The sequence below is a fragment of the Lodderomyces elongisporus genome, chromosome 2, assembly GCF_030384665.1.
Source record: "Lodderomyces elongisporus chromosome 2, complete sequence".
NCBI classification, from domain to species: Eukaryota; Fungi; Ascomycota; class Pichiomycetes; order Serinales; family Debaryomycetaceae; genus Lodderomyces; species Lodderomyces elongisporus.
Window position 1 is genome coordinate 1,847,143 of NC_083674.1, and position 14,105 is coordinate 1,861,247.

A 14,105-nucleotide genomic window follows, 5' to 3' on the forward strand; every position below is an offset into this window, starting at 1 on the left:
TATTTTTTTTTTCTCTCTGCCGCAGTTGAACACGTCCGCACAGTCACACACACACACACACAAACTTAAAACTCTTACTTCCACTTCCACTTCCACTTCTACGCTCACGCTCACTCTGGCTCTCATTCTCGATTTCACGAGATTCGGAAAATAAAACATTGGCCTGAATTTGTCTTGACAATTTAGCAGCTTCACCAGATTCACTCCCATCTTTCAATCTTTCACAATTAGACTTTAACTGCACAAGAGCACACATACATACTTGAAGCTTCGTTCCAACATCCACATACTTTTTTACATTAACCATGGTAACAATTGGAAACGCACACGAGGACCTTATTCACGATGCCGTGCTAGACTATTATGGTAAACGATTAGCAACATGTTCATCAGACAAAACCATCAAAATCTACGACATTGAAGGCACGGAAAATTACAAGTTAACTGCTACATTGACTGGCCACGAAGGACCAATTTGGCAAGTGGCATGGGCACACCCAAAGTTTGGCTCCATCTTGGCCTCTTGCTCCTATGATGGAAAAGTCTTGATTTGGAAAGAGCAACAAGATACACAACAATGGTCGATTATCGCTGAGCACACAATTCATCAAGCTAGTGTTAACTCAGTGAGTTGGGCTCCACACGAATTGGGAGCGGTGCTATTATGTACTTCATCTGACGGTAAAGTTTCAGTAGTGGATTTCAACGACGATGGTACAACCTCACATGTGATCTTTGACGCACACGCCATTGGTGTAAATTCTGCTTCATGGGCTCCATTTACAGCTGCATCATCAACCTCGTCGAAAGATGCAAATACATTGAAACAACACCGCAGGTTTGTCACATGTGGTTCCGACAATTTGGTGAAGATTTGGAAATATGATACAGCTCTGGAAACATACGCCGAAGAGGCTAAGTTGGAGGGCCATACCGATTGGGTGCGAGACGTTGCATGGTCGCCATCCAACCTCGTGCGTCCGTATATCGCTACAGCATCACAGGATTGCACCGTTTTGATCTGGACCCAAGATAAAGACGGTAAATGGCAAAGTCAGCCATTGACTGAGGAAAAATTTCCTGATGTATGCTGGAGATGTTCGTGGTCTTTGAGTGGAAACATTTTGGCTGTTTCAGGTGGCGATAATAAGGTTACTTTATGGAAGGAGAATTTGCAAGGAAAATGGGAATCGGCTGGAGAAGTAGAGCAATAGTAATAGCAATTTCAATTTCAATTTCATTGTGTACTCAGAAATAAAAGAATAAATCAAATAAATCAATCAATCAATAAAACATTCTATTCACTTAATTTAAGAGCTTTAAACAATTGAATTGATCCAGAGATGGGTAATCATGTAGTAAAAAAGAAAAAATCAAAAAATTAAAAAAAGAAAAAAAACAAAAACACAAAACAGAAACATAATTGAACATACGTTTGGCACCCATCTTATGGTTACTGTAAAACATCTTTCAAGTTAACTTGGCCAGATCCCCTCTGCAAAGGTTGTGGTTGCGATGCACTTTTCTTCCAACCAATCATGAATATGACATTGAATGTTGCAGGTAGCAAGACGTTTCCGTCTGGTTGAGCTTCGCCGTGCAAAGTTTTGTAAATTTCATTTGCCGCTAATAGCACGTCTCTAGGTAAAATATTGGCTCTTGATAACACGGCATTTTGCTCCCCCATTATTTGCAAATCTTCACAAACAGCAAGAATATCAGGGAACCCACCAACTACAATGTCCTCTGCGTCAATGGTAAGCATCGAAAAGCCTGCTTTGTTCAATAACCCACCAACATCATTGAGATGCACAAGAGGAGATACTCTGGGAGACATTCCACCTTTCCTTTCCAATTCAGCTAGTTGCAAGGAGGTACGAAGTTCATACAACGTATCGCCTCCAAAAAGTGTCCCCATAAACAAGCCATCAGGTTTAAGTATTCGATTTATATTTGCAAGTGTTTGTGGTAAATCATTGATCCAATGCAAGCTCAAGTTTGAAAGAACCACATCAAACTGATTTGATTCGGAAAGTATGCTATGATCAAATTTTTCCTCATCGCCTTCAATTCGGGTGACTTTGCCAGGAAATTCGTAATCAAGTTTAATATTTTCGTCCCTATCCAATAAGTTTTTCGACGAGTCAAACAATACAAGCTCTTTGATCTTTTCCCTCACTAGGGTCTTGTCCTTATTCAATTGCTCAACTAATTTCTGCTCTACTTCGTCAGAAGCAAGTTCTGGTGGAAGGTGGCTTTTAGTACACAAGTTTTGCAAAAAATTGCCTCCATGACTACCAAAGTCGAGCACTTTGTCAAATGGACGTGTGATAAATGCCAATCTCTCTATTGTCTTTGTAGCAACTTCATCTCTCAAGTAATCTTTCTTTCGCGAGATTAAAGGGTCAAGCTTTGCATATTTGGATCTATGTACTAGTTTCGCAGATCTGTCAAAGACATTGAATTGAGGCTTGGGAACACCTTTCGCAGCTGTCGCAAGCTCACGAATAATATTGAAACTCATTTGTAGAATAAAAGTCTCTTTTTTTTTTTTTTTTTAATTTGGTTGTATTCAAATGGTGAATGAAGATGAAAACTAAAAATTCGAAACTAAAAACTTAGAACCATAAAAGCAAGAAAAGTCAAAAAAAATGAAAAGAGAAAAATAAAGATGAATTAAAAAAAAAAAATCATGGATAAAGCAAAGAAAAAATTACAGTAGAAATAATATTGACTAGTATACACGAGACAAGGTAGGGAAATAAAGATGTATGGTTCCAGTTACTTGTAAAATATCCGATACTTGCACTAAAACTTTTAAATCGGTCTTTCTCGAGGTAATTTGTTAAAATGTAATCGGAGTTTAACTAAAATTTAAAAGATTTCGTAGGTTAGTCAAAAGAAGAGTGTAATTTTACAATTTCTCATCGAAATGTCTATAGACTTGCGCGGAGGTGCACACACCTGAAAAATAAATATGTTGAGGGGAGGGGAGAGGAGGGGAGGGTAGGAAGGGATTTGCAAGTGAACTACGAGTCTTTCAAAAAACAATAATTCTAACAAACGTACATGTTTAAAGCAAGCGGAAGACTAAGGTCATGTCTACCGCTCCATTCAAATGCGCATTGTCGACCTGTGAGATTTTTATCAATAGTTGACAAGCAAAATTTCAAGAGCGTTTCTGATGTCGTGACAAAGTTTGAAGAAAGAGGACCTGTGCCATCAGAAGAATCCAAATGGGATAGTTTTTTGAGTGCTATCAAAACAACAAATCCACGATTACGACGAGATAATCAACAAGACTTGACTTTGCAAACAAAAAAAGACATCGGTGCACCGGAGCAGCCATCAGTTTCCAGTACTAAAATAATCAACCAAAGGAGCTCTATAAATGACATTCAAAATACCTTACTTCAAATCGAATCGAAAAAGGAACTCAAGGAATTTTTGGATTTGATTGAGAAAATGCAGGTTCCAGTATTTAATAATTGCCCATTTATCCAGTTTCTTTTAAGTTCACGAAAAGATGATTTTCACGTTTCTAATAACTTGTGGATACGACATCGGAAAGTTTGTACTCTTAATATAGAGCAGAGCCAAGTTGATTGGGTATATTTATACTTGTTCCGTTTTAATGACAACATTGTTCATATTCCAAATTTCAATTTACAATGGATTAAAATCAGTGAACATTTCCCAGATTTGATCCTGACTTATATGCTGAGTTATCTACATTCGCTAGTCAACGTGGGTCAGAAGGAACTTGCTATAAATTACTTACTGGACTGGGTAAAAGATAAGAGAATTGATGTTCAACACTTTCCTATAAACAAACTTATCGAAATTCTAATAAGAGAGAAAGATCAGGAAATATTACCAAATGTATTACACGAATTGAAAGCAAAAAAGATTGCTTCAATAGATGACATGACATGGGTAAAGATACTTGATTATGGGTTGCGAAATAGCATTTACAAACTTGTATTAATTGCATATCGTGATTATATAATGAGACAATACCCAACAGGCAAGATACATGCCGAGGATGTTATATTGAACCAGAAAGTGTCCAACGATTCTGTTTTAAACTCAATGAGTAACAAGTTTCTTTTGGATATCTTACAATGTTTTTCAGTAAACGGGGACGTTGAACTGACCATGGACTTGATCGAGAGTCATTTCTTTCATAGACTGTTGACGGGAGGCACAAAAATGAACAAAGATCTTTGTGTTCGTATCATCGAGAGCTACTGCTACCGACTTGAAGTGCAACGTCGACAGAATAAACAGAAAATATCATTTGAAGATATGCAAAAGCTTATCGTAATGATTGATCAGTTTGTCAAAAACAACTTGGAAGCAAATTTACCGCTCATCAATGCACAAGATCTTTCCTTACCCATGAGCATACTTTTTGGTGGTTCCAATTCACAGCATTCCAAAAAACTGCTAACAAGAATAGATATAGATAGGTACTTGGCAGTTGCTGATAATTTAGATATAAACAACATCACTAAGGATATCTATATGGATTGCTTATTTGACTTTATGATGAAAAATAGGACACATCAAAAAACATTCCTAGTAGTTGCAATCTGCAAAGCTGCATGGAATCAAGTTACGCATCTGTGATGGTTGCAATGATCATCCACCTTTTGTAGCATAGTAATACCCGGATTTTAAGATTATATGTATATATATATATGTATGTATATGTGTGTGTGTGTGTATGTGTGTCATCACATTCAATCTTGCTAGTAAACATTAGCCACTGATTGCAGCTTTCAAATCATCTTCATTGATTTCAATTCTTTTTAGTCCCTCGGCTCTCTTTTTACGTCGAGCACCGTTCTTTCCGCAAATACTATCGTCATTTTCATTTTCAATTTCATGCATATATCCTTCATCCTCCTCATCACTGTAGTAAAGGGTTATATGTGGTAGTGATGTTGAATTGAAAGAACTTAGCATTGTGGAATCAACAGCCATTTGAAGGATTCTATTGGCATGACAGGCTAGCTTGTCTTCGGAGTCATCAGTGGATTGTTCTTCACCACTAGGTAGTTTGTCATTTTGCTGTATTTGTTCCTTTAACTGTTGCTGTTGTTTTCTTCGTGGAGTTGATTGTAACTTCACATCAACAGGATCTACATTTGCTTCTTCGGATAAGATCCGCTTCTTATTTCTATCACTGGTTATATTAATGATGTTTTCTTTGTCACCAAGATTTGAGTTCTTCAGATTATACGTTAATGCATTGTCCAAAATACTCTTTGTATTTGAAGAAAGGCTGATTGAAGAGGATGGTATTTGTATCTTTACTTGATCAAGAGCATTTCTGCTCTCTTTCAAGATCCCAGAAAGTGCATTGTTTTCGTCTACTCTAGCATCGGCAGTGTCGGCAGTGGCGGCAGCAGGCACAATGACCGTGTCATTAGTGTAGATGGCTTTAGGTAGATTGGTGAACGTATATTTATTTTGTTTATTTTCTTTTGACAGATGGTTGAAATCATCAATGATATTAGGCATTCGATTACTTTGATTAAGACGAGGGGTGTTTGTAATGTCTCTCATTTTCAATTTTCAAGCTTTTTCTTTGGTCCTAACAATGGGGTTTGAATTATTATTTAATTTAGATTAGTTTAGTTAAGTTTCTGAAAGTGTTTTAGGTGTTGGAGGAAGATAAAAATTTCTCTTACTTTCTTGTGAATGACAATATTTAATATGTGATTTGAATAAAATGAATAAGATACAGAATGTTAAAGAGACAGATAGGAGAAAAAAGGTGTGTGTGTGTGTGTGTGGGGGGGGGGGGAAGGGAGGGAGAGTAAAATGTGGTTCAAGAGAAATCAATTTGGATTGGATGTTTCAATGTGGCAGTTGAAGGACATGGAAATCAGGTGCCTGTTAGAAAGATTCAGAAGGGGGAGGGGAGGGGGAAGAATGGTTTGGGCTATGCTGTTTATCTATTTGCCAAATCTGTATCGAGTTTCGGAGTTAACGATTTCTCGCTTACTTCTTATTGTCTGAAACGAACTTTCTGGTCTAAAAATTACCAGCGCCTGTACTAGACAAGAGAAATCATACGTGTATAAACTCCTTTTATTTACGAGATCGAACAAAACCTCATTACTTTAAATTCTATAGCAATGGGTTTCAGGTGGTTTCTGAGTGGGTTTTAAACATTTTGTACCAAAGGTTTGTCATTCATGTATATCAGACTCCAAAGATCAATTACACTGTACTGTGACTTAAATCATTTTGTATTTTTTCATACCTTTTTCATACTTCTTTCATCTCTTGATCAGAAACACAAGTTACCCAGAGCATTTCAAGGGTAAAGATAAAAGTTGTATCTACACTCAATAAACCTTACAAATGCGCTATATTTGTGATGATGCCTAAATTGTCATATGTTCATTGATAATGAATAATAGCTCAATACATTTTAGATCAAATATAGCTATATATATATATATATATATACATAGATACATAAATATGTACAAGATTGTGTATAACGTGAAGAAACGGCAGCCATCATAAATTATTCTAATACTTCCTCGGCAGATAGTCGTAAAAAATATCATGTTTCTGGTTTTGATTATATGCTCGCATTATGGAAGCACCACATAGTAATCATTGGTCTGTCGTTCATTCTGCAAACAATTTATGGGCCCGCCCATATTGAAAATGTGTACCAGTGGGAAGAAGCAGCGAACAAGGACCTCTCCAAAACTCATGGAATCAAACATGTATTTCGCCTGCTAAACTTTTCATCCTTTTTTTTTTACAAATACATTTAATAATTTGAATGATTGTTTCCTCCTCTTTTTGACTATCAGCATTTATATTTTAGCTTTCAATGAATTGAAAATACAGTTTTTCTCTCTCCGCCGGGGGGGGGGGGGAAGTAGGAGGAAGAAATGAACGCATTGTGTCGAGAATATCAAAATCTCTCACTATTCTGTTTCTTCACCATCTCTTCCTGTTGCTTAAATTTTTCGTTTGTATCGTTTCCGTGCAAACTATCCACGGGACAAGGTAATACTGAGTTTGCACCAACAAGCATAAAGCAGATGGCAAATGTGGAAGTGAACAACGATTGTGTAAACTTATTCCTCTGACTAGCTTTGATATACTGAAACATTACTTTTTTAATTTAAATATTTAATGATTAATCTATTTGTTCGGAGTGTTTGGTGACCTCTTTTATTGCTCGAGAATAGTCCAGTGAAAGAAACGAAAATTAGAATTATCCAGTAGTATACGATTCTTGCGTCCGCTAGATGGAAACCGCTACCAGCAAAGGAAGGAAGAAAGACGAAAAAGATGGGGGAAATTATTGGAATGGAAACAGGCAACTACTGTTTCGAAAACTAGACGAGTCTGTGTGGGCTTCTGAGTAATAATGGTAAACTAATGAGTGGTGTTTTGTATTTTTTCTTTAATAATTTTAAGAATCTGGATTTTTCAAAGTCTGCCAAAGTCTGCCAAAATGCTTTAGAAAAATGAAAAGCAAAACACATGTCATCTGACTATATGCAGGACAAAAATGAAAATTTTAGCCAATCACTGCGGTGGTGATGGTACAGCCTTTTATATGAATAAAAGAAAAAAAAATCGATTCTATAAGATTATAGCCAGAAAGTAATAATTGCCAATGTCATATAAAGTATGCAACATGATACTCATGGGTCTTTCTAACTCGATTATGAAGGGTAGAAATGAGAATATCTACAGCATATTTACACTGTTGATGACCAATACTTTAAAAATTTTTTCGAATTGGGGTTCAAAGTTTCCACCTAAACGCCAAAGGTTCGATTTGCAAATACACATCTATTAGATCATTATATACACATGTCAAAAGGTTTCTCAACTATCCTGACTCTTTCCTTTTTTCTATTTGTCTATTTTTCATTCTTTCATTTTTTTCATTTATTCATTTTAGCATTTTAGCATTCTCTTCTCCTTAATCGTACACCTTCAGTGTCCCATTTTTGATCACTTCGAATCCTTTAGCAAACTTCCTTTCTTGATTTACCTCCTCTTTTGTCTTTTTCTCCTCTGAAAGCTCTACTTTAACCAATTCCTTGATCTTTGTTAAAGAACTAGCAGATGATGGTGACACTTTTGCATACACCACCTGATTTCTTCGCTTGAGGCCAAAAGCTTGGAGCACCGCTCGTGTTTTCACGGGCACACCTATGCTTGAGCGATGTTGTGTAATCCTGTAATATAGCGTCTTTGCAGCAGGGTTAAGCGACGACATTTTCTCGGTACTATGTTAATCTTTTTCTTTTTCTTTTCCTTTTCCTTTTTTTTTTTCTTCTTGCTTTGTTTTATTTTACTTCTTAAATGGTCAAGATGTATTTCTTTTGACCAATCCTTATTAGTAATGAAGAAGTAGCAAATCTGTGTAGATAAGATTAAATAAAATGAAATGAAAAGTAACTTGAAACTAGGGCTTTTATGATATATTAAATTTCGTAGCGTTGTCTTTGCTGTTTAGTACCAAATATCAACACACGCTTTCACAGATTTTTCATTTCCTTTTCATTCCCATGTCGCTGTTTTCTTTTTCTTTTTTTTTTTTCTTCTTTTCTTTTTCTGTTTCTCCGAATCAATTTTTGTTACCTATTCGCTTCTTCTGCGAACATATGTGAAATATAAAAATTGTAATGTCTAAAGTACTGCAAAATTCATCGCCAATCTAAATATAAAACACCGCTTCACCTTCCACGTCCATTTCTATCCCCTCCCTTATCATTATGCTATGGACGATTTACAACATGTTCAAGTTTACAAGAATGATGGCCAATTACAATTAAAAATTCAGCAATTGCTTCAGAAGTTGCACGATATTTGTGCGCCTAGCTCAAAACACTCAAGTCAAGACCTCAAGATTGTGCTTCAAAGTATAACTTTTGAATTGGACGCGACAATTAGGCAATATGAGCCACAACCCCAACTACTCGAAAAGCATCTAGAGCAGTATATCACGTCTTTACTGAAAACATTTTTAGATTACGAACTGTCGCGTGAATATGTTGGTGCAATTGTCTACTCATTCACAAAAGTTTGTGGAGTCAAGGCTGTTATATTGCAATTCCCACCAGATGTTTACTTGTTTGATAAGCTTATTGAGATATGCCAGAAACTGGACCTGGACGCTATTGAGTATGCGTGTTTACTGTGGCTATGTAATATGGTAATTGTACCGTTTCCATTGTCCAGCATAGACGTCTCATTATCAGATAAGGCATTTGCTATCGGCAAGGAACATTTACACAGGTATTCTAACTGTTCAAAAGTTCAAGTGATCTCGCTGATTTTGTTATCACGTCTTTTGACTCGGCCAGATAGCAAATTTTTGTTACAATCTTATGTTGAAACGTTCAAAAATACATGGCCTGCGCTAAATCCAGATGTCAAGTTGGGCCATCTTTTAGTGCTCAATAAAATATTGAAAAGAGCTCAACTAAAGCATTCTGATATGGAGGTCATATACAATTGTATTTTGAATGATTTATTATTGATTGAAATATCAAGTTTAAATGCTCTTTACATGATTAAAATATTGGGCAAAATGGGTAAACGGTATATCCAAAGTTTTGAGTATGGAACTGTGGCAGACATAATTAATACTCTTGTAAATGAAATCTTGTTAAGTGAACGAACCATTACGGGCTTTGATACAAACTTGAGATACGGAATGGCCAAGGCACTTTGCACACTTGTATCGCAATTATCATTTCAAGCCATCAATTATCAAAGTCAGGTTATTGAATTTATTTTTGACTTGATTACTGTGCATGCCAGTAATGAGGAGATAAATTTTCCAGTAACTCACACAGCTTTGTTAACTTTGGGGTATATTGCTTTGCTGAACAAGCTCCCTGAGAAATTTGTTGACCAGAGTTTGGAGATTGCCAGAAGATTTCTCTTTTACAAAGTTAATAGAGGTACAGTTGTAATTGGAAGCCAAATTCGCGATTCTTCTTGTTTTTTGATCTGGGCTATTGTGCGTAATTTGAGACAAATTCCACAGCAAAACGGAAAGAGTACAGTTGCAAAAGTATTTGAGGATTTACTCGTTGTTTTGATTTTTGACAATGAGTTGATTGTAAAAAAATGTGGCATGGCTGTTATTCAAGAGATCTTGGGAAGATTGGGACCTCAGATAATTCCCATAGAAAATGCAATTGCGAGAGGAGAATACATTTTAAAATTTGTCGAGCTGCTCGGTAATCTTCATTTGAATCAAAAAATATGCTACCTGTTTGTTGATGAATATTACAATGCCATTGACATGGGTTTCTTGATTGAACCTTTGGTAAAGCATATTTGTGAGGAAGATGGGGATGGTAAGTATCTTAATAAATTATTGCAGCAGCAGCAGCAGCAACAACAACAATTTCAACAACAACAAGTGCGACAACTAAAGCTGCTTCAACTTCCTGATAAATTGTTTTTGCGTTTAAACATCAGCCGTCCTCCGACCCCAGATGTGATAAAGAACATGTTTATCAAGTCAAAGAAGTGGCATATTTTGTATGATGTCGATGATTTCCGTGAAGCAGCAACCCAACTTTTTACAGATTTTGAATTTGACAATACCAACACTGAACTCATCAAAGGATATTTGAATTATATCAAGGACAGACAACTTGAGAATTACCTGGAGTGGCATAATCTTTTGCAAGCCACTAAAAATGAGCAATTACTTGAGGAGTTTCGTGCAATCATTGCTAACCAAGATTCAGTTCCTTTAGACGAAATAGTTAATCATTTACCACACAATACAGTGCTTTCGAAAACAATATTTGATTTCAAGCATTTTAGCCAGGATCAGCTTATACAATTAGTACAAAAGCTAAGAAATACTGATACATTCAATGCGAATATTAGGGCGAATATGATTGATAACTTGAGTGACAACCTTGGGGGCAACTATGCATCTAGTTTTCAAATTGAGCAGTTACTTGATCTATTTGATGACTATACCACCACTGACCAGGGCGATGTTGGTTCCAAAGTGCGCTCTTCCATGATTCGATTAGTGCGGAACAATAAGTTCCATTGCGTTGAGCTTGATCTTAAGCTTATTCGACTTAGCGGGGAACTTATGGATACTATCCGGCACTCTTCATTTAGACTTTTAGCCGGTAAACCATTTTCTTGGCCAAACTTGTTTGATTATTACAACAATTCAATTGCAGATTCACAAATGAAGACTGAGTTTTGGCGTGGTGTGGTTTTCACTATTGGTTCAACCATAGGGAACTCCAAAACTATAAATGAAGGATTCAATGAAATGCTTTGCCATAAAATTACCACTTCTGATATCGACATCTTGTTGAGCTTTGTGAGTTTACGCAAAAACCGCAAGATGAATCGTCGAGAGTTGAAATGTGCACAGTGTACATTGCAGCTAATTTTAAAGCTTTTTGAGGCTAATTATCAGTTTCCCCAAGATCTAAACTTTACACATATTTTTGTCGCATGTTATAATATGCACATCAACACAAGAAATATGAACCGTATTAAAACTGTTTTGATGATATTTTATTACATTGCATTGAAATCTGAAACGTGCAAGCAACGAGTTTACGATCGATACCTTTGGATATTGAAGAATCATACACTTAATGAAGTGAAAGTATTTGTGGGTGAAGTCATCTTATTCAACATTGTTAATGACTTAAATATAGTGCATGAAATTGAAGATGATAATTTGTTTGCTTCATACGAAAAAATAGATTGGTTCGATATTGATGACCAGGCCATGGAGTTGGCAGAGGCTGTACTCAAGTGATTGTATGAGAATCGATTTTTTTTTCTTTTTTTTTTTTGCAGCTATGATAATTAGTATAGTATCAATTGGTAGTCATATTTATTCTGGAATTTGAGCCGCAACTCTATTATATGGATATTCTTCTGATGCGCATTTTTTTTTTGTCTTCTCCAACTCGATGATCATCTCTCACTTTCTCACTAATTCACTCTCTCACGCAATATTTACGACCAAAACCAAAACCAAAACCAAAGTTGTAACAGCAACAGCAACAGCAACAGCCAATTATAATCACAACGACAAGAGCTATATTTATAAACAATAATGCCTAGAAAGAAGTCAGCAGCAAAGAAGGCAAAGGAAGCTGCAGCGGCAGCTGCAACTTCAACCACAGGGACGGCTACCACAGGATTGAAAAGCAATGATTCCATAGCATTGACTACTAGTGGCACCACCCACCCAGCAAGAGAAAAGCTCATCCAGGAATCCCAAAAACAAAATTTTAAAGACGATAATTTGGAAAATTTCTCTTCTTCTTCTTCTTCGGATGAGGAAGAAGACGAGTATGGAGATCTTATTACTGAAGATGTTGAACAAGGAATCAATCAAGTTATGGAAATCATCAAGAAAAATCCATCAAAGCTCTTGGATCCATCGGTCAAGTTTTTTGATGATCCAGAGACCGCTGCCGATAAAGCTAATGTAGCTGGTGGTAAGTCTCTGGAAAAGCCAATGTACTTGAAAGACTACCACCGTCAGATGTTGCTTGATGGGTCTTATAAAGAATTCGACGAGGGTGAAACTGTTGATGGAGTTAAATCTTTTGCAGCCGAGCAAAAAGAGGAGAGGGAAAAATTGTTGAGTGATATCAAATCAGCATTCAATGAAGCTAACGAAGATGGCGCTGATGACGGCGATGATGATGATGAAGATGATGACGGGTTCTTGAAGAAAAAAGATGCAAACAAAACATCAACTTTAACATCATTAGAAGAGAGTGGCGAAGCTGCTTCTACTGCGGGACCAAGGCAATTGCCAGACCCCGAGAAGGACCAACAAGGTTTTCTTTCAGCATTTCTTGACCAGAAAGCATGGATTCCTACAAAAGGTGATAAAGTGTTGAACTTGGACCAAATTGACAAAGACGACGAAGAGGAATTCGATGATGCAGCTGAGCAATTCGAAACTGCTTACAACTTCAGATATGAAGACCCCAACTCAACTGAGATTATTTCTTACGCGAGAAACCAAGCTTCATTGAGGCGATCAAAGACCAATGCGAGAAAGAGAGCCAGAGATAAAGAGCACGAAGAGAAGAGGAAAGAAGAAGAAAAGAAAGAAGAGTTATTGAAGAAGAAAAAGACTGCGAAATTGAACAAGGTCATTGATAGATTAGCTAAAATTAAAGAAGCAGTAGGCGAGGAAGTTCCAGATGAAGTGATTCAACGTGTGTTTGGCGAGTCTTTGTTGAACGATGATTTTGATGATGCCGATTGGGATAACAAGATGGCGCAAATTTTTGATGAACAATACTATGGAGCCGAAGTTGAGAAACCACAATGGGATGATGAGATCATGGACGGCTTTAAACCAGAAGGTGGTGCAGATAATGATGATGAAGAAGAAGAAGAAGAAGACGACAATGAAGAAAAACAAGGAGTAGAAAAAGGAGGGGAACGAGACGGTAAAGATGAGCAGTTTGATTCAATTGAATTTGTTGAGGATGGAGAGCCACCAAGAAAGAAGTCAAAGAAAGAACAACTCAAGGAGAAGAAATTGGCCAAGAAGGAGAAAGAAGCATTGAAACTCAAAGCACAAGAAATAATCGATGCAAATACTCTCAAGATAAAAGAGGAGATTGAAGAAGAGGCGCAACAGCAAGAACAACTGAGAGGAAGAAGTCGAAATAAACTGGCTGATGTTAAATTCAAGTATAGAGAGGTTTCTCCTGAAACATTTGGATTAACAACACGAGATATCTTGCTTGCTGATGATACCCAGTTGAACAGCTATATCGGAATCAAGAAGTTTGCACCATATAGACCTAAAGAGTTGCGAATGAAGGATAAGAGGAAATATGCAAAGAAGAAACATTTGCAAGAATGGAGAAAAGAAACATTTAAAGGTTTGCATATTCCAGAAGAAGCAAAGGACGGTGAGATTTGGATTCCTGGCGAAGCTGAAAGTAAACATAAGAGCAAAACTAAGAGTAAAGACAAGAGTAAAACAAATAGCAAAAAAAGTCACAAATAAAAAACTTTAAGAAGCGGCACCAAGTTGTTTTATAACATAATTAGGTTAAAAT

The 14,105-nt window shown here is 36.6% G+C and overlaps 7 protein-coding genes across 7 annotated transcripts; 4 read left to right on the plus strand and 3 right to left on the minus strand. All coding sequences in view use genetic code 12, as the record gives it.

Moving 5' to 3' along the window:
* Positions 1–305: 305 nt before the first annotated feature.
* On the plus strand, positions 306–1,214 carry SEC13 (GTPase-activating protein S13; the record flags this gene model as incomplete). Its single annotated transcript, XM_001527150.2, has 1 exon — positions 306–1,214. The coding sequence occupies one exon, from the start codon at positions 306–308 to the stop codon at positions 1,212–1,214; it is 909 nt and encodes a 302-aa protein (XP_001527200.2).
* A 239-nt stretch (positions 1,215–1,453) lies between these two features.
* Positions 1,454–2,524, minus strand: PVL30_002005 (uncharacterized protein; the record flags this gene model as incomplete). Its single annotated transcript, XM_001527151.1, has 1 exon — positions 1,454–2,524. One exon carries the CDS (start codon positions 2,522–2,524, stop codon positions 1,454–1,456), a length of 1,071 nt encoding a protein of 356 aa, XP_001527201.1.
* Positions 2,525–3,069: 545 nt separating this feature from the next.
* Positions 3,070–4,632, plus strand: PVL30_002006 (uncharacterized protein; the record flags this gene model as incomplete). Its single annotated transcript, XM_001527152.2, has 1 exon — positions 3,070–4,632. One exon carries the CDS (start codon positions 3,070–3,072, stop codon positions 4,630–4,632), a length of 1,563 nt encoding a protein of 520 aa, XP_001527202.2.
* Positions 4,633–4,764: 132 nt separating this feature from the next.
* On the minus strand, positions 4,765–5,574 carry PVL30_002007 (uncharacterized protein; the record flags this gene model as incomplete). The annotated part of the gene is made up of 1 exon (XM_001527153.2): positions 4,765–5,574. One exon carries the CDS (start codon positions 5,572–5,574, stop codon positions 4,765–4,767), a length of 810 nt encoding a protein of 269 aa, XP_001527203.2.
* Positions 5,575–7,975: 2,401 nt separating this feature from the next.
* MRPL33 (39S ribosomal protein L33, mitochondrial) lies at positions 7,976–8,275 on the minus strand (the record flags this gene model as incomplete). Its single annotated transcript, XM_001527154.2, has 1 exon — positions 7,976–8,275. The coding sequence occupies one exon, from the start codon at positions 8,273–8,275 to the stop codon at positions 7,976–7,978; it is 300 nt and encodes a 99-aa protein (XP_001527204.2).
* Positions 8,276–8,779: 504 nt separating this feature from the next.
* PVL30_002009 (uncharacterized protein) lies at positions 8,780–11,821 on the plus strand (the record flags this gene model as incomplete). Its single annotated transcript, XM_001527155.2, has 1 exon — positions 8,780–11,821. One exon carries the CDS (start codon positions 8,780–8,782, stop codon positions 11,819–11,821), a length of 3,042 nt encoding a protein of 1,013 aa, XP_001527205.2.
* Positions 11,822–12,124: 303 nt separating this feature from the next.
* Positions 12,125–14,053, plus strand: kri1 (Kinetochore protein Spc24; the record flags this gene model as incomplete). Its single annotated transcript, XM_001527156.2, has 1 exon — positions 12,125–14,053. The coding sequence occupies one exon, from the start codon at positions 12,125–12,127 to the stop codon at positions 14,051–14,053; it is 1,929 nt and encodes a 642-aa protein (XP_001527206.2).
* Between the last annotated feature and the right edge of the window lie 52 nt (positions 14,054–14,105).